The sequence below is a fragment of the Saimiri boliviensis genome, chromosome 7 (assembly GCF_048565385.1).
Source record: "Saimiri boliviensis isolate mSaiBol1 chromosome 7, mSaiBol1.pri, whole genome shotgun sequence".
NCBI lineage: Eukaryota > Metazoa > Chordata > Mammalia > Primates > Cebidae > Saimiri > Saimiri boliviensis.
Window position 1 is genome coordinate 83,967,453 of NC_133455.1, and position 26,700 is coordinate 83,994,152.

At 34.6% G+C, this 26,700-nt stretch overlaps 1 protein-coding gene across 5 annotated transcripts in view; it reads right to left on the reverse strand.

Annotated features, from left to right (window-relative positions):
- ABCC9 (ATP binding cassette subfamily C member 9) overlaps positions 1-26,700 on the reverse strand; it is a 153,920-nt gene that overhangs the window by 119,873 nt on the left and 7,347 nt on the right. For all 5 annotated transcript variants that reach the window (XM_074402880.1, XM_010337297.3, XM_074402879.1 and 2 more), the window contains 8 exons: positions 25,050-25,191; positions 19,514-19,635; positions 10,343-10,509; positions 9,080-9,322; positions 6,421-6,615; positions 4,331-4,483; positions 3,275-3,430; positions 1,121-1,255 (listed from right to left, as the gene is read on the reverse strand). In XM_074402880.1, the coding sequence (XP_074258981.1) occupies positions 1,121-1,255; positions 3,275-3,430; positions 4,331-4,483; positions 6,421-6,615; positions 9,080-9,322; positions 10,343-10,509; positions 19,514-19,635; positions 25,050-25,191 (1,313 nt within the window). The remainder of the gene's footprint in view (positions 1-1,120; positions 1,256-3,274; positions 3,431-4,330; positions 4,484-6,420; positions 6,616-9,079; positions 9,323-10,342; positions 10,510-19,513; positions 19,636-25,049; positions 25,192-26,700) is intronic.

Sequence of the window (26,700 nt, forward strand, 5' to 3'; positions counted from 1 at the left end):
ATCATGACATTTAATACTAGAATTACTAGCAAGGTACATATGACCAATTAACTACCAAAAGGGGCAGTAGAGTGGTCAAAAGACAGATGGGAGAAAGCAGAAGTAGCAAACAGCCTGGTTTTTGTTCAACTTTTGTTTTTTTACAGAGTCTTAAATGCCTGTCAAATGATTGTTCAATGAGTGAATGAATATGGTATGAATAGCTAAACAAAAGACAGATGTTTGGGAATCATCATATGTCTCCTAAGCTCCTCTTCCACACCTTTCTGTACATGTGTGTTGGAGTCAAAAGGATAGATGGTTCCGACAGAAATAATGAGTAACCTACCCAAAGCAGCAGAAAAACAAGCGATGAAAACCACTTGCATCACATGCAACTTGCTTGTCATAGTGGAAACAAATGAGAAACAATCCTGTCAGTGGTAGCATCTCCACATTTTATGCCTGATTTACAGACAGCCTTGCTCATATTTAATCAAACTTTATTTGTAAACATGCTGTCAACAATTTTATTATTTGCAAATATTTCTCTAAAAGCAGCACATTTGTGCTCAAATAAAATAATTTCACAGCAAATTGAAGCCAGAAAAGGTCAATAATTGGGCTTTTTCTTGCTTGCCAAGTTGACCAGAAACATTTTCAGCAAGAGCAGCTGCCACTGAAACATGTCAGTGTGACTCCATAGATCCTCACATGGTTTGAGTCTACTTTAGAAAAATATAATTTCAGAAGCAGCAAACTTGACCCTTCACTTGTACCTCGATCTATTTCTTGCATGTCAATAACTAACATTCAATAGAGTCAAAGTATGCTTAAGAAGATTCTTTAGACAAGTGATCTAAGAAGACTGAAAGCCTCATCAATCACCTCATGGTACTTTAAAACATCAGGAACTGTGATTCTAGTATTTTGAATCTATGGTCATCAAGTTTTAAATTTCCAATCCACTTTTAAAAATTGTTTTGGCAACATGGAAAATCCACATTTGCTGCTGAAGAACTGAAGTGAAATATAATTGTTTCCAAACTATCCTGAGTGGTATGCATTAATTTCCTATACTATTAAATTAAAATAGCATTTCTGAATTTTTATAATTAAGTTTCCAAAAGATGTTACTTACAAGTGTACTTTTCTGAGCCTCTGCCAACTTTGTAGCAATGAAGTACTGAATTGGTGCAAGAAGCACGATGACAGCTGCACCAACCAATGCACTTGATCCAAGTAAATTATAGAGCAGAATCACTCCCATTATGATCTAGAGAGAAAAACACATGGAGAAGGGAAAATGAATGGGGGTGTGGGAGCCACTGCATGAAAGGATATAATTTTTCATGCAAATATAGTATTTCTTAATTATCATACAGTACTAAGTTTATTTAGAAGTCAACTGTATTAGTCAGGGTTCTCTAGAGGGACAGAACTAACCATCAAGTCAACCCAACTGTGACAACTGGGTTTTGCTTATTTGGGGAAAGCTAAGTGCTAGGAATGTACTTTTAGTATTATAATCTGTACAACGGTGTCAAACCAATTTATTGCATGAAGTCGCAAAGTGGTCCCACGATGCTTCTGACCTTCTAAAGCAGTCTTCAGATTTTTTAAAGGGCATACAATTTTTCTTGAAAATGCTGCCACTCACCATAAATTTGACATTCTATATTCTCTTGGAATTGTAATAGCTTTTCAAGGCTGAGAGGATGGAAAGTAGTGAGCAGCATAATGTGAGTAGAGGATGGTTGTCTGTGGACTAAAGGAATGAGCTGAGCTCCTCACCTCCTTATGACTCCAGGTGCCACTTAATGACAAGAAGCCTGGCTCTAACTAAAACTGTTAAAAAGCTAAAGTTGGTGCTCAATTTTAACATACTTCTCTCTAAAGTCATTTCCCCAAACCCAAGGCAAAACCATTCAGACCTATCCTCTCTGGTTTGCCACTGTCTTCTTTTTCCTTTAAAAACTCAGAATTTAACCTTGCTATCCTATCTTCTCTTTCTAATATATATATATATATATATATATATATATATATATATATATATATATATTTTGCTCAGCAGTTCAATTTATCATGGTTCAAAATATCAACTAATGAACTGTCTCCAAGCAATTCAAGTATATAATTTATGCCTCTATGCCAATGATAATAGCTTAATAGCAGTTTTCTTGGGGCAATGACACGTTTACTGCCCAGCTAATTAGGTAGTTTGGAAAATCCAATGAAAAAAAATTTCCTTAAGATCACCCATGATGTAGTCATTCAGAGATTTTTGGTGCACTTGAAATTGTAACACCTAGGCAGTTACCTAATTAACCTTTCTATAAGACCATTTTGATAAAATGAGACAAAGTATATCTTAAATCTTACTTTGTGCCAAGCACTGTGCATAATATATACTTTTATTTGCCTTGGTTTTCCATTTAAAAATGAAAAGGCAAACAATAAATTAAAAACTAGCATCTTATTACTTTTGTACTTTAATAAATCTGGGACACAGGGACTTAGATGATAGATTGTATCAAATAAGATCTAGAGCTTAAGCTTCATCTACAGAATGCAAAACTTGAGATAATTTAAAATGTCCAGCTTATAGAGAGGAAAACATGGAATATATTTCTTTTGCCATTTTTACCCAGTTAGGGGAACAAGAAAACATGTGTCTTTACTAAAATGTTATTTTACATAGGAAATAGCTAAAGAGCACTCCAGTTTGTCACTGTTCCTACCATTTTACGCAGTTTAACATGTTGCAATATACTAGCTATTGAAACTATGGGATGGATTAAAGCAATTGCTCTCGTTTATAAATGCTATAAAATAGCTTCCCAAAATGAAAGGGGTCAAACTGTGGCTCTACAACTTTCATAAATCAAGGCAATAATACTAACAACTAACAATTACTGGATGCCCAGGAAATGCTGGGCACTATGCTAGATATTATAGACATATTAACCTATTTAACCTTGACAATTCCCCACTACTTTATGAGGAAGATAGTATTCAGTTTGCAGTTAAGAAAACTAGGGCTTTGAGGAGTTAAGCAGTTGTGTAAATGAGAGGTACAGCAGATATTTGAACCCAAGCAGTATAATTTCAAACTCCTCTTTCTTAACCTATGCTATAACACTTATGAGTCTTAGCTTCCTTTTCTATAAAAGAGTGTAATATTCGCACATTCAAACACTATACGTATACCTTTTACAGAGCTAAACATTTTGATTGCTTTTTGTTTTATTTCTTCTGCAAACAAAACTCTTACTTATATTAATCTACTTACCTGAACGGGCATAGCCCATAGATTGGGACACAGGAACAAAAACCACATGAGTTGATTAGTTTCAATGGCAACTAAGTTGTTGATCTGCCCCAGAGTCATCTCCCCCATGGATAAGTTAGATGTAGAGAGCCTAAGAATTTTATTGTAAATCATGGCCTACAAAAAAAAAAAAAAAAAAGACGAAGAAGAAGAATACATAAAGCTCTAAATTTAAAATTGACACTATGTTTTTTTTCTCATTGAAAATAAATAACAAACTTTTTTTTAAAAAACAAAAAAAAAAAAACAAAAAAAAAACAATTCTATAAGGTCATCTTCTTAAATCAACCACTACAGTTTCTTTCTTTCTCTTCTCTCTCTCTCTCTCTCTCTCTCTCTCTCTCTCTGTCTTCTGTCTCTCTATCTTTTTTTGATGGAGTCTTACTCTGTCACCCAGGCTGGAGTACAGTGGCACAATCTCGGCTCACTACAACCTCCGCTTCTCAGGTTCAAGTGATTCTCCTGCCTCAGCCTCCCAAGTAGCTGGGATTATAGGCATGTGCCACCACACCTGGCTAATTTTTTGTATTTTTAGTAGAGACAAGGTTTCACTGTATTAGCCAGGATGGTCTTGATCTTCTGACCTCATGATCTGCCCGCCTTGGCCTCCCAAAGTGCTGGAATTACAAGTGTGAGCCATCGTGCTTGGCCCACTACAGTTATTTCTGTTTCAGTATAGTTATTTTCAGTCCTCAACAAAATACAGACTTTTTTTATCTAGTGATATAATAAAAAGATGCATTAAACTTTAAGCATGGGCTCTAGAACAAACAGAGATAAGTAAATGTAAAATTTCAAAAATGTTTTTCTTAATGTATTATTTAAAAGTTATTTTTAATTCAACAGGTTTATTAAATAGCTCTATGTTTCTTTCATTAAGTAGATTACAGACACGTTGTTTTTGTAATACCAAAATGAAAGTGGAATGAAAAAACAAACTGAAGCTACTACTCTTCTTATTACTGAATGGTGTATAGCATTCTTAAGAAACAAAGATTATTCACAGCCTTTACGTACCAGCAGAGCTCCACGGAGGTTAATGCCAGTCTCTATGGTTACATAGTAGGAAGCCTGCAAAAATGTCCTTTGCAAAATAAGAGCCAAGAAGAGAAGAACTGCTAGAACGTAAGCATTTTCAAGAAATTCCTTTGATGACAGGGTATCTGAATTCTTGTCCCAAAAGAAAAAAAGTGACAAATTAAAACTCATCTTCTGATAGATCAGGTGTTCAGTTTGCAGTTGTTGAAATATACATAGTACTTAAATATAAAAACTCAATATATTTAGAATACAGCAGTGAAATGAGCTACAGAAAGGCAATTTTGGCTTATATAAACATAAACCAGGTAAACCCATAAAATCCCCAACTGATTAATGAGTGATGGAAATGCCTAATTGAAGAAAAAAAAGGTAAAATTTATTTTTAAAAGATTAGAGTGCATTTCCTGCAAAAGTATATCACCCCTTAGTAAAACAGTAAGCAATAAATAAAAAAACAAGTTAGTTTACCCTCTAATTTGAAAGTGGAAGCTATAAAATTGACAGCTGGTCAGCAAGACCAGTGGGACAAAAAATACAATTTTGGTAGCCTTATTAGTTTAAAATAATTCTACCCAGTTGACTTTTTCTGATTTCCTATATCTTAATTTATACTAATAAAATAATAAATTATAAAATAGGTAATTTAGCTATATCACCCATGCAATACTTCCAGTAACAAAACATGAATTACAAATTTTTTAGTAGGAATATGACTGAATTCAGCATAACAATATCCAAAGTTGATTTTTGTTTGTAACAATAGCATACGGTAACTTGTTTGTCAGAAAAGTAGAAAAGAACATTTGAGTAGGTACATTATATCAATTTGGACATTCTTTATTTTCTATGATTCAGACCTAGTAGAATTCTACTTCTGGTCCCTTCCTCTTCTTTTGTGGGAATATATACAAATGTGCAAGTCCTATTTGTTCTCAGCAAAACATATGGCTTACCTGTCCAAAAGGGAAGGGTAATGGATAAACTCTATGTGAAATTTAGGTATCTGTATGTAATTAGGCTAAGCAGGGACAAAACATTACCAAAGTGTAGTCAATGGTGAAAGTATCTGTTTATTTCAATTATAACTGAACACTACTGTGTGCAAGAATCTGGGCTAAGCATTGTGAACACAAATATGAATGGCTCACCATAATTGTTTCATAAACTTACTACTAGGAAGATAAGCATATCTCTAAGTAATAGGCTTCAGTAACTGCCAACATAAAGTAAAGAGTGTGTTAAGGGACTCTCAAGGAGAGTCAAATTTCAACTAGGAAGATCAGAAAAAGCTTCACTGAAGAGGCAATATTTAACTTCAGCTCTCAAATTGCATAACACTTTAATAGGTGATAGAGGACAGGAAATCAGATTGAGAGAATAGAAAATGAAAATGGATTCATCTGGAAATAGTTTCTACCTGTGGAACCAGGGCAATTAATACTTATCTTAGAAAGAAACTAGGAAGTTTACAATGCAGTCTTTATTAAAAATAGAAAATAAAAGATTGTATATTTATAATAGTAAACATATAGTATTTTATACTATATAGCCCCAATATAATAACCTAATAACTAATAAAATATAATAATGTTACTTGTCCTGATCATTGTTAAGCAGGGTGATGGTTTTTATTATATAAGAAAAGAGAAATGTACAATATTACAAATCACATTGCTAGTATTATTGGTCACAGGCCTCTAAAAAAGTGATTCAGCCACGCTTCATACATAAAAATTATTTAAAGGACTGCAATAAACATTAAATAAAACAATCAATGTATAATTTCTACACAGACTTTCTGGCACACAGTAAATGCTTGTTAAATGTTATAGGCTCTGAATCTGAGGAATAATTTTGTTGGCCAGATTCATTCAATGAATACATAAACACGTGATTTTTTTTTTCTAAAAGGAAAATTACTGTTTTCTTTCTTTTAAAAAAACAATTCAATTATCTGAAAAAATAAAAGCCTATTTGAACACTCATAAAACTGCATTAATAAAAAGTGACAATTACAATGAAATCTGCCAATAATATGTTTCATTTGAAAAGCACCAGGAACTTACTCCAGTTGTGTTACTTGTCCCATTCTGGGTTTCATTCACACGCTGAACTATTCCAGAAATACAAAGAGGTCCAGCAAAACCCAGTAAATCAGCCAGATAGCGGAATGTGCTACTAAGCAGAATTGGTCGCCCAAAAGCTCTGTACATTGCAAGCCATATAGATGGAGTCCTATTTGGATGATCTGCAACTTTTTTCTGCGGGGGGTGGGGGGATAAACAAAAACAAACTAAAAAACTGTTGGAACAAAATAAAACTGCTTAGAGTAGTAACTAATCTCAACTATGGAAATTTCTTCTTACAGTTCTGAAAATATTTTAAGGGTTTAAAAATAGATATTAATGAGTGCCTTTCAACATAGTATCCATAATTCTGTATCCTTGCCTTCTATGCAAATAGTAGCTACTGAATGCATTTTAATGAAATAGAGAGAATGAGAAGTAAACAGGACAATTTTTTTTTCTTTTTTTTTTTTTTCTTTTTTGAGACGGAGTTTCGCTCTTGTTACCCAGGCTGGAGTGCAATGGCGCAATCTCGGCTCACCGCAACCTCCGCCTCCTGGATTCAAGCAGTTCTCCTGCCTCAGCCTCCTGAGTAGCTGGGATTACAGGCACGCGCCACCATGCCCAGCTAATTTTTTGTATTTTTAGTAGAGACGGGGTTCCACCATGTTGACCAGGATGGTCTCGATCTCTTGACCTTGTGATCCACCCGCCTCAGCCTCCCAAAGTGCTGGGATTACAGGCTTGAGCCACCGTGCCCGGCCAACAGGACAATTTTTCAAAGACACTATACTTTTTTTAAATCAAAGGATGACACAGGATTCTTAAAGTGTAATTCATTTTTAATTTTGATTTGGAAAATGTATATTTGTCATGAAAATTGCCAAATAACATTGCATAGCAAGCAAAAGAGTAAAGCATACGGATCAAGGTTATAGGCAGACTGGCCAAGATTTTTGGAGTTACTAGATTGCAACAGGTTTGCCTGTCCAATGATTACAAGCTAAACAAAACATTATCCTAACCTCAAGATTTTTCAAGGCCGGGCGCGGTGGCTCAAGCCTGTAATCCCAGCACTTTGGGAGGCCGAGGCGGGTGGATCACGAGGTCAAGAGATCGAGACCATCCTGGTCAACATGGTGAAACCCCATCTCTACTAAAGGTGCAAAAAATTAGCTGGGCATGGTGGCGCGTGCCTGTAATCCCAGCTACTCCGGAGGCTGAGGCAGGAGAATTGCCTGAACCCAGGAGGCGGAGGTTGCGGTGAGCCGAGATCGCGCCCTTGCACTCCAGCCTGGGTAACAAGAGCGAAACTCCGTCTCAAAAAAAAAAAAAAAAAAAAAAAGAGATTTTTCTCCTCCATGGTGTTTCTATCTCCATGAATGGTAGATAGAAAATGAAGAACAGCATTTATTCTTAAGTCAAGTCATGGCTTCACACAGCTACAGTTTGTTGTAAAGGTTTTAAGACCTAAGCAATCATCATAATTAAAACTTAGGCAAGAGGTAAAGTTTTTTCATTGTGACGAGGAAGTCAACTCACTGGAATAGAGCTCAATTATGTTCCCTATGGAACCCCTGTTAAAATAAATAATTTGTTTTCCAAAGTTTACATAGACATTAACACATCAAGTTCAAGATAATCTCTGTTCTAAAGAGAACTCAGAAAAATTAAGCTATGCTTAGGCTAGACTGCAAACATCTTTACTTTGGCAGTTTAAAAAATTTTATGCAATACTTTTCCCAGAGGTGAAACCAGAAAAATGACTAAGGTTCATTTTAGTAACCTTTTCCTGCCATTTAATTTCATAACACATATTTCTGACACAAAACAGATTATTTTCGTCATTTACCATAAATGCTTTGTTGATCTTGATTTAGAACAGCCAAAACTCGTTAGCTGTTTTATCATACTCTATTTCCTTCCAGTATTGTTGGGAATCCTAATATTTTAAATGGCAATGGTATTTGTAGATTATTGCAACAGAAAACACATCCACCATTGTGGGTAGCATGTATGACTATTTAGAATGATAAAAGATAAAATGAAAATATCCAAAGACTCTCATCTTGAAATTTTTTAAAACAATAATGAATACTTAGGAAAAGTGCCAGAAGAAACCAATTTTGGCAGCCATATAGGATGATACATGGAATAGGCAGACAATTTTCTTTTATTTAATTTGGTCTCCAATTTTGAACTATAGAAGCTAAATTTTAGTCAATAATTAATACAAGGCTTTAAATTTCTTAATATTGATTATTAGTAGGTATCTATTTTACCTCTTTATATAACAAACTTTTTATGCTTGTAAAAAGACAATATCAAAAATTTAATAAGTTATTAATATTATATGGTAATGGATTAGTATATAAGAGCATTGAACTTAATTCTTACTTTCCACCTAGTGACATATCCCAGAGAAAAGACAGTACTCACTCTATCCTTCCTCATCTATTAATGGGGCAACTAATATAAGTACACTTCATTGGCTCTTCCAATATTCCAGGTCCGATTAACATGATTCAAAACTACAGAGCAAGAAAGATGAAGGAAATCTGCTCTTCCTTAACTATAGATATGAATTAGGCTTTGTGTCTTTATATTTAATAGGAACATTCTCGGTTACTAAGCACATGGAAGACAGATACTAAATTACCTTTTGTTCTTCATATGCATCTTTCAGGCAAACATAATTTGTTACTGCTCTCATTGCTATTGGCAATTTTCCAATTGCCTTCAGATCAATAGGCTTTTTGTGAGCAGATATAATAAGTGTGTTCATCCACCAGTATGTTGCTTTTGACAGCAAATTCACAAATGGTTGAAGAAATCTCACTCCCAGATCCTGGAGGTCTTCAGGAGGCTTTACTTTCTGAGGATTCATGAAGAATACGTATCTCTGTGGCAAGAAAAATTCCACAGCATGAAAATTAGTCCAGTTATTTTCCACATATTACAAATAAAATTTTAACCTTTTCTACATTTTCATATCAGGTGACCAAAATTTATACTTTAATGACTCTTCCCATCCATTTCTGAAATATTCTTTGAGATATTTTCTTATGTTGTGACTAGATTAGCTAGTTAATGCCAGAATTTTGCATTTAATTTTCTTGGCGTCAATTCTAAAAGATCAGTTAACCTTTTAAAGATAGCTTTTATTAAGAGTCAATGTTTCATGACATCCTATGATAGGGTCAACCAAATGAGGGCTTTTACATTGTTTAGATTTTAAAATGTGTTATCAAGACCATTATTGAGTCACTATTGATCTGTGGTTTGCTGATGTTAACTTACTAGTCTCTGCATTAATTGCAGCATGTATCTTTCTACTCACAGATCAAGTTCAACGTTCTCTGATAAAAAATGAATACTGGAAAATCTATCTCTGGTATCTCACACAACATAATGGACATCAATAAGTGGTGGAAAGTACAATCAATTTGCAATTACAAACCAGGAATGGGTCTTGACCATATTACTTTGGATATATAGCCAAAGCTATCTCTGTATGTTTCTTCATCAGTGAAATGAGCAAACTGGATTAGATTATTTTCTTTTCAGTTTTAAATTTCTAATAATGAAATATTTTGCTTAACCTAGGTGTACTCGAGACCAATCATGGATGATGGAACACTCTCCTAAAAACAATTTCTTCTGTAATATAAACTGAGCATAATATCTGACACATAGCAGGCACTCAATCAATCTCTGTTTGTGAATGAATAAATAGTTTCTAGAGTCACACTGAGATTTCTGAAACATTAATGGTCTGTATTCAGTGATTAGTTCAGCTTTATATATATAAATCAAAGGCATTTGTTTATCCTCCTAAATACTAATTATTTCTGGCTAATGGTAATCTTTCATACTGGGGTCTTGAATCCAAGTAACTCAACAAAAACCATTAGCTGCCTACCCTGACTCGAATGACGTTGATCTCCACAGCCATCAAGAGCCCATTCAAGATGACCATCATGCCTGTGATGCAGAAACGCAGGTCTGATATGCCCAAACCAGATTGACAGTACTTAACCAATTTTATTGTTTTTGTAATAAAGGCCATTACCCAATACAGGAATAGGGCTGAAAAGAAAAAGACAAAAAGAGAAAGATACACTCTTTTCTTAAACTTCACTAGCATTTGAATATAATTATGATGTTTTTTAATAACGAAAGCAATTTTAAGTACTGTATTTCCACATGGTTTTACTTGGTAAGAAAACAACATGTGTACTTCTGGAGTTTTGAATTGAAGGAGTAATAACTTAAAAATGTTGAGTGCTTCCACTCTGGCCATATATGATAGATGGGAGGATGCAAGGAGATACATAATCGGATAATCTAGACTCTTCAAAATGTATGTCCAAGTCGATAAATTTTAAAAAGTGGCTTTATCTTCTGGTCTTGTTTCCAAAGAGCCTTGATGATATGAATAATTCACAAGTTATTATCGATATAACCTACTTCATAGGTATATTGCAAACCCAAGGATATGTCTCATGGTATTACCCTGGAATTATCATGGAATTCATGTATCTATGTAATTGACTTTCTGCCTTACAGATTCTTATTCAAGTTGTAAGTGACTTTTCTTAGCCAAATGGTTTAAAACACCACTCCCATTCACATAGCACAAAGAACAATGATCATCCAGAGCGACTGAGACTTCGAGTACTTGGGCCAGAAAGGTGAGGATTACACTGCCTTAGAACCACAACCAGCATTTTGCAGCAAATCTGAGATAGAAGCATTGACTTTCTTAGAAATATTTTGGCAAGTATACAATCTACTTTTAACTTTGAATAAACATCAGTACAAATAAATATGGTCTAAGAAAGAAGAAATATAAGACACACGTAAGGCAATCCAGCTTGGACCACATTTGTCAGAACCAGAAAAGTTGAGTGATCACTTCATTAGTGAAAAATAACTGAACATTGGCATTTGAACTCAGCATAGTTCTTGTTTTAGCTTAAACATCTAGTCAGAATGGATTTATTTTAAAAAGACCAAATTATATGCTATCTAAAGAGAGTCACCTTAAGTATTAGAAAGAGATTAAAAATAAGTAGATTGAAAATATATACATGAAAACAAGCATAAGAAACTTGCAGTGGCTATATTAATATCAAATATAGCAAACTTCAAGACAATCATTACCAGAAATAAAAAGACTTTCAATGAGTCCATTTTGTAGAAAAATACAACAATAAAAATATGCATATGCCCAATGAAGATTTAGAAGATCTATTAGAACACTATCAATCACCTCGTTTGATATTTATAAAACTGTCTGAGATTTGCTACTCTAAAATTACATCTAACATCTTCAGATTTTACCTTCTTATTAACTGCACACGGTACTGGTATAGATTATATGTTTAGTCAGAAAATGAAGAGCAAAGAATTTGAAATAATAGAAATCATATAGAGTAGATTTTCTGACCACAATAAAACTAAATTTAAAAATCAATTCTTCACAACAGACTATTGATTTTCTATTGCTACTTAACAAACTATAACAAACTGAGTAGGTTAAAACTGCACACACTTATTATCTCACGGTGTCTAGGATTCAGGACTTTGAGCCAGGGCCAACTGGGCTCTCCATTCCCGGTTCTCACCAGGCGAGGTTCTCTGCTCCAGGTTCTCAGCAGGTTCTAGGTATTGACTGGGACTGCTGGCTCAACACAGGCTCTACTAATTTGAGACCTTCCTCCATGCCATAGCCTATTGCCTAGAACCTAGGCACAGGTCCTACTCACACTCAAGGCAAGAGAGTAACAAAGGGCATGAACATCAGGCACAGAGATAATGGAAGTAACTTTTGATCTTTTCATGCAGTAAGATATCTAAAAGTTTCTAAATATTTGGAAATTAAACAATAGTTACTAATAATCTACATGTTGAAGAAATCACTGAAGAAGTCAGATAATATTAAAATATATCAACTATATTATAATAAATATATTACATATTTAAAATTCAAGAGGTAGAACTAAAATAAGACTCAGAGGAAAATTTAGAGCTTTAGATATTTATTTTACAATGTAAGGTTCAAAATTCCATATTCATCTTAAAAGCTCAGGGAGAAAAAAGGACCAAGAAAAGAATAAAAACAATAGAGTAGAAAGCAATAAAATAGAAAATGAACAACTGATAAAATGAACATACTCAATAATGCCATTCTTTGAAAAAAACTGATAAAATTGATAAGCTAGACAGTTCAAGAAAACAAGAACACAAAAACCAATATTAGGAATGAAAGAGGCGCTATGCTTACATACCCTACATACTTTAAAAGGAGAATCAGAAAATATCAGGAATAACATTATGACAATATATCCCAAAACTTACATGAAATGGAAAATTACTTAAAAATGTAACTTATCGGCCGGGCGTGGTGGCTCAAGCCTGTAATCCCAGCACTTTGGGAGGCCGAGGTGGGTGGATCACGAGGTCAAGAGATCGAGACCATCCTGGTCAACATGGTGAAACCCCGTCTCTACTAAAAATACTAAAAATTAGCTGGGCATGGTGGTGTGTGCCTGTAATCCCAGCTACTCAGGAGGCTGAGGCAGGAGAATTGCCTGAACCCAGGAGGCGGAGGTTGCGGTGAGCTGAGAGCGCGCCATTGCACTCCAGCCTGGGCAACAAGAGCGAAACTCTGTCTCAAAAAAAAAAAAAAAAAAAAAAAATGTCACTTATCAAAATGAACATAAAAAGAAATAGATACTCTGAAAAGTCTATATAGTCACTAAGGAAAATAGATGATATAATAACTAAATTATAAAATTTAGATATAAAATTGTATTGGATATAACACTAATACAGAAATAAACTCATAAATTTAAATCCTCCCTTAGTTCAAATTCCAGGTCCCTATGACTTCACTAGTGATTTCTATTCAACATTTAGGAAAGAGATGAAATTAACGTTACACAAAGTCTTTCAGAAAATAGAGAGAAAACATTTCCAATTCATTTTATGGAGGCTGTTTAATACAGAATGTATAAACCTGAAAAAGATATTACAAGAAAATAACAGATAAATATCCTTCACTACATAGATGTAAAACGCCTTCACAAATAAAATCTAGTGATATCAAGCATGCATAATATATTATGACTATGTGTGGTTCATCCCCGAAATGTATTGGGACTTTATTTGAAAAATAGATCAATGCAACTTAGTACACTAACAGAAATGCAATTTTCCTAATGGATACAGGAAAAAAACTTTAAGAAAATTCAACACACATTCAAGACTTTAAACACCCTGAGTAAGCTTTAAATAAAAGAAAACTTACTGGGCAAATAAAGGTTCACTATGAAAAACACATAACTAACATAATTAATTATGAAAGACTGACCATTTTCTCCCTAAAATCGGGAACCAGACAGGATTTCAGTTTTATGCCTATTTGGCATTTTATTGGACATCCTAGCTACAGCAACATGACAAGAAAAAAAGAATAGAAGAAAAAAGAAAGCATAAAAAAGGTTGAAAAAAACTAAGTGTCTCTATTTGCAGATGGCATGTTTGTTTATATAGAAAATCTTAAGTAACCTAAAAAGCAATAACTAAAAGTAATAAGTGAGTTTCTAAGGCTGCAAGATACAAAAAAACGAAAAGCCCTCTCTCTAAGATCAACAACACAATAAGAATGCCCACTTTCACCACTGCTATTAAATATAGTACTGGAAGTCCTAGCTAGAGCAGATAATATGAAATAAAGAACATCCAAATTGAAGATGAAGAAGTAAAATTTCTTGTTTGCAGATGATAGCCAAGACCATCCTAAGCAAAAAGAACAAAGCCAGAGGCATCACGCTACCTGATTTCAAACTATACTACAACACTACAGTAATCAAAACAGCATGGTACTGGTACCAAAACAGAGATACACACCAATGGAACAGAACAGAGGCCTTGGAGGCAATGCCACACATCTACAACCATCTGATCTTTGACAAACCTGACAAAAACAAGCAATGGGGAAAGGGTTCCCTGTTTAATAAATGGTGTTGGCAAAACTGGCTAGCAGTGTGCAGAAAGCAGAAACTGGACCCCTTCCTGACACCTTACAATTTAGTTAAAACTAAAATTAACTCTAGATGGATTTAGGACTTAAACATAAGACCTAACACCATAAAAACCCTAGAAGAAAACCTAGGCAAAACCATTCAGCACATAGGCATATCCAGGACTCCATGACTAAAACACCAAAACAAAAGCCAGTTTGACAACAAAAGCCAAAATACACAAATGGGATCTAATTAAACTCCAGAGCTTCTGCACAGCAAAAGAAACAATCATTAGAGTGAACCTGCAACCAACAGAATGGGAAAAAATGTTTGCAATCTACCCATGTGACAAAGGGCTAATATCCAGAATCTACAAAGAGCTAAAACAGATTTACAAGAAAAAAACAAACAAACCCATCCAAAAGTGGGAGAAGGATGTGAAGACACTTTTCAAAAGAAGACGTATATGAAGCCAACAAACATAGGAAAAAATGCTCATCATCACTGATTATTAGAGAAATGCAAATCAAAACCACATTGAGATACCACCTCACACCAGTTAGAATGGTGATCATTAAAAAATCTGGAGATAAAAGATGCTGGAGAGGATGTGGAGAAACAGGAACACTTTTACACTGTTGGTGGGAGTGTAAACTAGTTCAACCATTGTGGAAGACAGTGTGGCAATTCCTCAAGGACCTAGAAATAGAAATTTGATTTGACCCAGCAATCCCATTACTGCATATATACCCAAAGAATTATAATTATAAAGACACATACACACATATATTCATAGCGGCACTGTTTACAATAGCAAAGACCTGGAACTAGCCCAAATGCCCATTGATGATAGACTGGACAAGGAAAATGTGGCACACATACACCATGGAATACTATGCAGCCATAAAAAACAATGAGTTCATGTCCTTTATAGGGACATGGATGAATTTGGAAATGATCATTCTCAGCAAACTGACACAAGAACAGAAAATTAAACACCACATGTTCTCACTCATAGGTGGGTGTTGAACAATGAGAACACATGGACACAGGGAGGGGAGCATTACACACTGGGGTCTGTTGGGGAGAGCCAAGGGAGCAACAGTGGGCGGGGGGAGGCAGGGGGGAGGTCGGGGAGGGATAACATGAGGAGAAATGCTAGATGTAGGTGATAGGGGGATGCAGGCAGCAAACCACATTACCATGTGTGTACCTATGCAACAATCCTGCATGATCTGCACATGTACCCCAGAACCTAAAGCACAATTTAAAAAAAAAAGAAAGAAACCCGAAAGAACTAGAATAGCCCAAGCAAACTTCAGAGAAAAACAAAGAAAATGTTGTATGACTTATAATTTATGACTTCAAGAACTCCAAAGCAAGAGAAAATGTTAGTGGCGTAAAAATCTATAAGTACATCAAAGAAACAGAAAATAGAGCCAAAAATAGATTAAATTTAGTCACATGATTTAATTTTTTAAACAGAAGTACCAATGCAATTTAATGAGAAATGGAAATTCTATCCCACAAATGGTGCTGGAACACACGGATATCCACTTGGGAATAAAAAAGAACTTTGATACCTACCTTACACCATATACACAATTACTTTAAAATGAATCACTGTCCTAAAGCAAACAGGAGAATAGGAGGGAAACTTATTTAGAGGGAAGACAAAGATATCTTAAGACACATAAAGCAGTAACTGAAGACTAGAAGAAATGATAAATTATACTATATCAAAATTAAAAATCTTCTGCTCATTAAAAGATCCTATTAAATAAACGAACATGTATGCCACAGACCAGAAAGAAAACATTCTCAAAACATGTAACTGATGATGTACTAGTATCTAGTATGTGCAAAATATTCCTTCAACTCAAGAATAAAAGTGCAGCCCAATAAAACAATGGCAAAAGATATGAACGGCCACACCCCAAAGATAAAAAATGGCCAATAAACTCATCAAAAAGTGTTCAACATCATTAGTCATCAGAGAAATGCAAATTAAAACCACAGTGTGATACCAGTCCACACCCACTGGCATGACTAAATTAGAAAGACCAAGATCACCAAATGATGAACATGTGGAAATGGAACTCCTACACCTTGTTAGGGAGTATAAAAAATGACACAACCATTTTGGGAAAAGATGTCAGTTTCTTAAAATATGAACATTTACCCACTTATCCTATGACCCAGCGATTTTACTCTTAAGTATTTACCTAAGAGAAAAAAATACATATAGCCACAAAATACTTGTTAAGAATGTTGATAGCAGCTTTTCTTCTCATGATAGTTAAAACCTGGAAATAGTACAGGTGTCTATTAACAAGAGATTGAAAAAAACTATGATATAGTTATACAATGAAATACAATTAGAAGAACAAAATATTTATCTATGCTACATCATGGATGAGCATCAAAAAAAATCATGCTTAGAAAAAAAATCCTTACTTAAAAGTCTATACTGTGTTATTCAATTTACATCAAGTTCTAGAGCAGGCAAACTTAATTCATGGTGGGGGTAAAAATCAGGACAGTAAAGGTGACATTGAGTATAAGAAAATTTGCATGGCCGGGAGAGGTGTCTTATGCCTGTAATCCCAGCACTTTGGGAGGCTGAGGTGGGCAGATCACGAGATCAGGAGTTGAAAACCAGCCTGGCCAACATGGTGAAACCCCAACTCTACTAAAAATACAAAAAAAAAAAATAAATTAGCCTGGAATGGTGATGCATGCCTGTGATCCCAGTTACTGGGGAGGCTGAAACAGGAGAATTGCTTCAACCCAAGAGTCAGAGGCTGTAGTGAGCTAAGATTGTGCCCTGTACTCCAGCCTGGGTGACAGAGCAGGACTATGTCTCAGAAAAACAAGGAAAATTTGCATGGATGATAGTTATGTCATGATAGGATTATACAGGTACATGCATTTAGCAAATTAAAATCTCTGTGTTTCATGTAAATAAGTTTTATCTTACAAAAAGAACTGTAAATTTAATGGTATGCATGAAGTGTTCACAGGTCAAGCATATTAACGTCTACAACTTAACCTAAAATGCATCAAAACTAAGATGGAGAGAGGTTTGTATAGAAGGATGAAAAGATGTAGATATGTGATAAAACAAAGAGAACAAATGTAAATTGAAGAATTTAGGCATTGGGTAGGTGAGAATTCACATGATTCTTTCAACTTTCTGTACATTTGGTGATTTTCATAATGACATGTTGATACAGAATTACTAGCATTGTGGTCTTAAAATGAGTAACTTTTCTAGTTCCAAATTTTTATCTGCTAAAATAACAAGAAAGATGATCTTTTATCTCCTTGTCCTTCCACCAATATGATCAAATTGTACTCTCTGTCTTGCACCTACATAATAATAATAGGAGTCTTTTGATTGCATTTCCTTCAAAATACTATTAAAACCTGCATTACTTTCTAGTTGTATCTTATATAACTTTTTAAATCACCATCAACTTTTCAAAAATGTATATTTAGCTTATTAAATTTCAATTATATATTTTTTGCAGCTACCTGTTGGAAATTTCTTTTCTTTTTTTTTTTTTTTAGGCATCTTCAGACTTCTATGATAATGTCTGCCTCCCATTAATTATCTATTAAGACAATTAAAAACTTGACAGCCTTTTAAATTAATATCCAACCCTCTCTACCTTTTTTATTAGATTACCTTTAACAATCATATAATGTGACACAACATAGAATTAAACAATCTGTATTTTTCATGCATCCATTTTAAATTTTAGTGTCCTCTAGACAAATGAATAAAATAGTGTGTGTGTGTTTTTGTTATTTCTTCTCCTAATTTCTATATCATTAGTCAACATCGTTACATAACAATCAAATAGCATTAGAAATAGCAAGCATCATTCACACAAACACACAATTTGGACTGCAATTTCGGGAGGTTCATAGCTCATCCATGATCCATGTTCTATACCTTTATCTCTTTAAGAAAGAAAGTATACGCCAAAGAATATGGTGACGGGTCAGAGTATTGAACATAACTAACGTAGATTGGTTATATAATTTTGACCCAAGGCAAAAATAAAATGAGGAATATTTTAGACAGTCTCTGATTTCCACAGAACAAGGAGGCAAGAGAGGAAAAACAATTTTAGTCACAATGCAGGTATGAAAGGCTGTGCTTTAAAGGCAGCTGCTTCCCAGGACAGCATACTTTTCATTACGCTATGTAACATATTCTGCTACATAGTAACTGTAGGGAAATATGGCATAACCAAAGCATCACTGAAAGGCTTGAACTTTGGGAAAATGTCTTTGGATTTTAAGCCAGAGGTAGAAACACCTGGAACTAGAGGAGATGACTTGTTCATGGGGCAGCATGGGGCAGCAGCTCCTCACAAGAGCTCTGATTCTTAAAAAATACAACTTCTGCAAGTCAGAAGGCCAGCACATTCCCCCACCTTTTTCTCTCCTTACACACAGGCACACCACAAAGAGCATTTATTGCAGAAGAGATGGCCTTTGGGTATGGAATTTTCACAGCCTAGAGTAACTAAGCTTACCTTCAACCCCACATTTACTGGGCAGCCACCAGATTATTAATCACTATGGTTTTCCCACACTTTCTGTTTTTTGTTTTTGTTTTTTTTTTTAGACAGACTCTCACTCTGTCACATAGGCTGGAATGCAGTAGTACAATCCCAGTTTACTTCCACCTCCGCCTACTGTGTTCAAGCAGCTCTCCTGCCTCAGCCTCCCAAGTAGCTGGGATTACAGGCTCCCACTACCGTGCCCGGTTCATTTTTTGTTTTTTTTTTTTTAGTAGAGACGGGGTTTCACCATGTTGGCCAGGCTGGTTTCAAACTCCTGAAGTGAGGTGATCCGCCCACCTCAGCCTCCCAGACTGCTGGGATTACAGGCGTCAGCACTGTGCCTGGCCAGTTTTCCCACATTCTCTACTCCCCACACACTCTTGATAGTATTTACCTTGAGGAAAAAGAAAAACAAATTATTCTCTGAGGGGGGAAACAAATAGCTCTTTAGGGAGAAACAACAAAAGTGATCAGACTTACCTAAAAGTAACTTAGGAAAATTTGATGTTTCAATATTGTGATAATATACTATTGATGTTGTAGTGGCAACAAATCCCATCACAGCTGGCATGAAGAGGTGGAGGTGCCGCGATTCTCGCCGTCTACAAAGAGTAGGACAACGTCAATGTTTAAAGTTGATGGTTCCAGATAATTTCTCCTTTTCTTCCCATTTTTTTCATAAGAACTTTCTCTTAGCAATAAGATGTTTAAAACACAGAATGCAGTAGTAGTTTCCAAGTGGATGTGTGAGGGAAGAATATATTCAAAGACATAGTTATGCGGAAAAGATTTATCTTAACATATCTTATCAGGGCTGAATAAACAAGCAAACTATACCTTAAAGTGCTTACAATGAAAACAAATATATAACTAATCCTACACGGTAGGGCAGAGCCGCTGAAATCATTTAACAACTAAAGCAAGTAAAAACAGCTAACTCAATCTGAACTCCAATGCGTGTGTGTTTTTTTTTCCTTTGACAGCATCCCCAACTTGACAGTCTTCAGTGATTTCTCCATTCTCATTAATTCATTCAATGCATCTGTGATTGCTGGTCCAGATACTGTATTAGATTCTTGGATGCAAAAATGAACAAAACAAGATATAACATCTGTAGTAAAAAAAATGTAGTACATTGGGGATACCAATAGTGAATAGAAAATTACAACATAGCTGAAGGGGCAGTGAGAGAACAGAGAGTTAATGTCTGGGACAGAGAAAGCTTTGAAAAGGAAGTGACTTCCAAACTGACACTTTAAGAATGAGGAATGGCTACCCAGAAGAAGAAGAGAAGAAGACATCTCCAGGCAGTGGGGCCAATGTGTTCAAGGGTATTATAAGCAACTCAGCATGCCTGCAAGGAGAACAGGCTTCCCACTGAAGGTAACAGAGATCTCCAGTTGAATCGGTGATCCCACGCCAGATGTGCATGGTGGTCAGCCCTCAATCCCATTGGCAGTGATAATGCGACAGAGTGAAATATTTTGCTTTCCTCAAATTCCTTGAAGATATTAGTACATAAATGGTATAGAAAAGACAGTGACTTCGTTCAAGAATGGGGGAAGGGATAACATTCAAGAAAGTCTTTCCAGAAGAGGTGTGGTTGACAATGGGAACTGAAATATGAAAAGGGATCCACTGGTCAGGAAAAGGGGCATTTAAAAAAAGGAACAGAATGTGCAAATACATAAAAGCATGAAACAATACAACACATTCAAAATTTCAAATAGTTTAGTATCCTTAAAATAGAAAGTTTAAGGTAGAATGTATCATGGAAGGCTTTTTCTGCTGTGGTAAGAGGCTGGCATCTCAACCCATGGAAAACTGAAACATTTTAATAGGGAACTGGTGTGGTCAGAGATGTTTTAAGTGGATAGCTGTAGCCGTCATGTGGATAAGGAAGTTGGTAGGTAGTACATGTGTTTGCAGTGGAGGGAGAGAAATGGAAGGAAGGAAAGCAGTTAGGAAAATACAGGTATAAAGTCAGGTCACAGATGATAAAGGTCTGACTTCAGCTTTGGCAGCAGTAACATGGAAGAAACAATACATCTGGAAAAGATTGATTACTAAAATGTACAGGAGTTTGCCAGCATTAGGGTATGAGGGTGATGGCAATAGAGAGGTAGAAGATAAGTCCTAGGGTGTCTGTGTGGTTGGCTGTGTGACCAAGTAAGAAAGAAAGAAAGAAAGAAAGAAAGAAATGGAAAGAGACAAAGAAAGAGAGAAAGAAAGAAAGAGAAAGCAAAGAAGGAAGCAAGGAAACCACCATTTACTTACTAATACTATTTAGGAAATTTTTAAATGAGCACACTTCCTGTCCAATCCTTTAAAATGTGGTCACAACCATACTCACAAAAATAAACAGATTTGATAAGAAATAATTATATCAAATAAATTAAAAAGTAAATTTAAGATTTTAGAGAAAGAATGACAAACTGTTTTCATAATGGTTTGCATTATTGGAATGGAGAGCAGTAACAAAGAATTAATAAAGATAATAGCAGCTACAGCAAAGTTTTGTACTTACTGTGGCACTCCTTTACTAGGGATTTAACATGTCTTTGAACCAGGCTAGTATTTTTATAAGATTGCTGTTCTTTTGTTAGTTCTCTATTTACGAAGCTGCATAGGTTTTGAATGGTTCTCCAACCCTATTTTTTTCCCTTAAGCTATGTTCTTTTTAGAGTATAATGTGCAAATCTCAGTGGCTTGGTAGGAGTGCATATGGCCCATTTATCTTTAGATAATCTTCAGTCGGAACATTGGAAAGAAATTTTTAAGGTATTATATTGCAAAGGTTAAAGAAATCATTTCAAAAGAGAAAAATAATAAAAATAAAAATCTAAGGAAAACACAATAATAGTGAAGATTTTAATACACTACTTTTAGAATTTGACAGATTAAATAGTATAAAACCAAGCAACATATAGAACTTCAGTAATACAATCAGTAAACTTAATAAAATTTTGTTTCCTACAAAGTATATATAATACTTTCTAATACTCATTACATATTTATAAATCATCAAGTATTTGACTATAATGAAAATGTTAATTAACAGCAAAGAATCATCATTTTACAAACTACATGCTTTAATAATAAACCAATCAAATTAAACAAAAGAGCAAACTGAAAAGGATTTCTAAGCCTAGGAGAGTATCTAAACTGGAATCACAGGTAGAAATAACAAGGAGAATAAAAACCCATCCAGAACAGATAAGAATGTCCCAAAAGAAAAATTTGTAGCTTTAAATGTTTTATTACTAAAAATCAAGATCAAATATTCTGTTAGGAAAGCCTTTGCATTGTTTTTGTAATTGTCATACATTAAGTAAATAATTCACAAATATTTTATTTAAATATAGAAAGATGAAATGATTAGCAGTGTCAAAAGTAATAATTATGATAAAGACAAAAGAGTGTCAATTAGGTGTGACTAATAATCACAGAGATTCTTACAGATGCAGTTTCTAGAATAAGATGGAGCAAGAGAAAAAGCAAAACTAAATGTTTGGGTTTAGAAATAACTAGAAGATGACTTTTCAAAAAGCCTAGATAAAAATGATAAGGAGAAGTCCATACCTAAAGAGTAGAAGAGCATAGCACGAAATCGAGAGATTATTTTAACCTGTTTTTAGGACCTTTTTTTTAAATCACCACCACTACAAACAAGTTTCTACTGTTAGGATATGTCATTATTATCACGAGTTCAGTCTGTGTTTTCTGAGGACCTGACTGAATCTACACCCACCAGAGAGTTCTCCTTGTCCACATGATGTCAAGTTTCAAAGAAAATATAGGATGATCTATCTTCTACTTTATACAGACACATAGAAACAGAGCAGCCTAAATGCTAAGGAATGAAACACTTAAGCCTAGATTGGCTATGCTAGTATAAATGTACCAAAACTTAAAGCAGTTATCAATAAGATAATATCCAATTAAGCTTCTAAATTCCTGGAGGAGTAGCATATATTAGAGTCTCTAATTTTTTTTTAATCAGAAATTAAGGCATGCACATATCTGCAAAAAAAAAAAAAAAACCCCTCATAAAACATTACAAAATAGTTGGTTCCATGAAAAAAGCTTAGAATTTTCACTCCTTGTTAATTCCAACAGAAAACATAAACAGATGTCAAGGAAGTTTCTGTTCGATAAGAAGAAAATAAATTTTGGACTTTCCTATCAAAAAATTTAAAGTCCTTCTTATATTAATTCCTCAATGAAAGGTACACCATTTAGCATAGTTTCAGAATCAAAGTTTCCTATTCTTGAGTTTATCTTGTTACTCTATAAAAAAATATTTTCACCAGATTATGTTGAAGTTTATAAATATAATTAATTATATTTTAACTGCCTAATACAAACATCATGTTTTACAAAAATAACAAAATTCCTTTAAAAATGTGGGTTTTCAAAACTATAAAAACCCTGGAAGGCAACCTAGGCAATACTATTCAGGACATAGGTATGAGGAAAGATTTCATGACAAAGATGTCAAAAACAATTGCAGCAAATTAAAAAATTGACAAATGGGATCTAATTAAACTAAAGATTTCCTGCCCAGCAAAAGAAACTATCAACAGAGTAAAAAGACAACCTATAGAATGAAAGAAAATTTTTGCAAACTATGCATCCAACAAAGATCTAATATCCAGCATGTACAAGGAATTTAAACAAATTTACAAGAAAAAAAAACCATAAAAAAGTGGGCAAAGGACATGAACAGATACTTTTCAAAAGAAGACATACACATGGCCAACCATCATGTGAAAAAAAAGCTCAGCATTACTGATCATTAGAGAAATGCAAATAAAAACTACAATGAGATACCATCTCACGCCAGTTGAATGACTACAATTAAGAAGTCAAAAAATAACAGATGTTGGTGAGATTGTGAAGAAAATGGAATACTTATACACTGTTTGGAGTGTAAATTATTTTAGCCATTGTAGAAGACAGTGTGGTGATTTCTGAAAGACCAAAAACTATCATTTGACCCAGCAATTCTATTATCAGGTAACGGGATTATAAATCCTTCTCTTATAAAGACACATGCATGCATATTTCATTGAAGCCCTATTCACAATGGCAAAGACATGGAATCAACCTAAATATCCATCAGTGATAGACTGGATAAAGAAAATGTGGTACATAGACTCTGTGTAATATTATGCAGCCATAAAAAACGGCAAGATCATGTCCTTTGCGGGGACATGGATGGAGCTGGAAGCCATTAGCCTTAGCAAACTAACACAGGAACAGAAAACCAAATATCACGTGTTCTCACTTATAAGTGGGAGCTAAATGATAATGGGAAACAACACACATTGGGGCTTTTTGGAGGGTGGAGAGTGGGAGGAGGGAGAGGGTCAGAAAAACAACTAATGAGATCTAGGCTTAATACCTGGGTAATCTGTACAACAAACCTCCATGACACAAGTTTACCTGTATAATAAACATGCACTTGTACCTCTAAACTTAAAAGTTAAAAAAATGGGTTTTATTATAAATCTTCATTTTAAAAGTTTTGTGCTTTGCCTCAATTTATGGCTTTATCCCCACTGATTCTCAGCCTCTTTAATCCTGCCTCATCTATCTTTGCTTCTCTACAACATAAATGGAAACATCTGAGAAATGATTAATATATTAATATAAGGATATAGCTATTAGAGCTATGTGTCAATGCAGACAATCTTTCCATTTATACCTATTTTTAACATTAAAAAGTTCAAAAACACACAAGAACTTCTTTCAAGAGCTACATGGATCAGAGATCAAAAACTATAAAGCATATCTATGAGCTCAAGTTAAAAAGATGTGAACTCATGCAATCAGAGAAATAATGTAGCAACATAAAAATACAGACAAAACACATGACTATCAGACAAAATGAGTGATAGACATCATTCCTAATGCCTCAAAAGTTAAGCCTGTCTTGGTAATGCTCTTAGTTACTATCTACAATATACCCACTGGTATATTGCAATGGTATTATTTTAGTTAGATCACTTACGAGTCTGAAACAATGCCTTCTGCTATTTCACAGACATGCACAAACAGGAGAGCGAATGTAAGAATCCATCTCAGGTTATGTCCAGGAAAATGAAGCCATGTGTTGTGGTGAATTTGTACTTTTGAGCTTTGGCTCCCCCATCCTGGAAAAAAAGAGAGAAAAGTTAAAAAAAAAAAAAAAAGACATAAACCAAAGGCTCAATTGTAATCATAAAAATAATTTAAATTATGATAAGCTTTAAGGGGGAGTCCCGACACCTTAATACTTTCTAGAGTAGCAATGAAAACCCTAGTCTATTTTCATTGTTTTAAAGAATTACAATTAACTTTTACAAGACTACCCAGACTAACACATTAATATTTGTGGCATTACTCGGGAATGATACCAACTCTGGATAACAACATGGTTCTACCTCATGCTAATCAGAAGTTCTTCCTGACAGCTTTCTGATTGATTCAAAAGGAAATAAATTGATGATAATAGCACAAGAAATTGGCTGTCAAAAAGCTTTGAAGACATGAAATCTACAGGGGACAAACCAAGAAAAGACATGTTTGGTTATAAAATACAGGACTCATTAGTTGAGTCAACTCTGAATCATATACACATCATATGAGAAAAATTGTTACGTATGACTGGGCTGGCATTGTTATTCAACAAGTGGTACTGACACTTTTCTCAAAGCAAGCTAAAGTTCTCAATGATGAACTTTTAAGCAGGCTCAAAAACATCATAGGTCCATCCTTGGCTTGCCAATGAAGAAAAACATTCAAGACTATATGTTAGTAAAATTCCGATGGTTTCCTCCCCAAACTACTATACAGTTTAGTTACTATGCAGAATAATACAGCTTCATATGTGGTATGCTAAGAGGCCCCACTTCTGTCTCTTTTCCCCCTTTTTTTCTCATTTTTTTGACTGTACAAAAAAAGCCTCACCTACTTCAAGAACAAATAGGGGTTTGTGCTTGAAATATTGTAGGAAAGAATTTCTGTATGGGCAGCAGATTCTCCTTTTATTTGAAATGAGTGTTGATTCACGTCTTAGTTGTTTTCAATTTACTTTGTCATTGGAAGGTTAGTCATATTTAATACATTCTATAGAACTTATGCTATAAACTCCCATAGGCAAGCTCTATGTCTTTTTTGCAACATTATGATTTTCCTAGTACCTGATTGTTTTTGAGATTTATTTATGATCCCTCACTAATTCAAGTAACCAATGTCATAAATGATTTTTTTTCTATTTCCCTTTAACAGTGTCCCCTCCAATTCTATTCTATTCTAATACGCTGGTGCCAGCCTCTGTGCTGGATGCTAAGGATACAAAATGGAATGTTACTGCTCTTGCTCTAAAAAGGTTAACCAGGTGTCAATACTTGGGGAATTATTAATTGTGGAATTACAGTTTAAAAAACCAATTTTTCTACTGTTGGCCAAAGGACATTCTTTATGACCTACCAATACTACTACATAAACAACAAGTGATGTTTCTACATATGGCCACTCTGCTCTCAAGATATTTAGCCTCTGTACATTTGTTTAACATAACTACATACCAAGAGTTATGTTGGCCTGTGTACATACCATATGATGAGTTCTTTATCCCTGTTAGAACAATGCCAAGCATATAGTATACTCTCAATTAATAT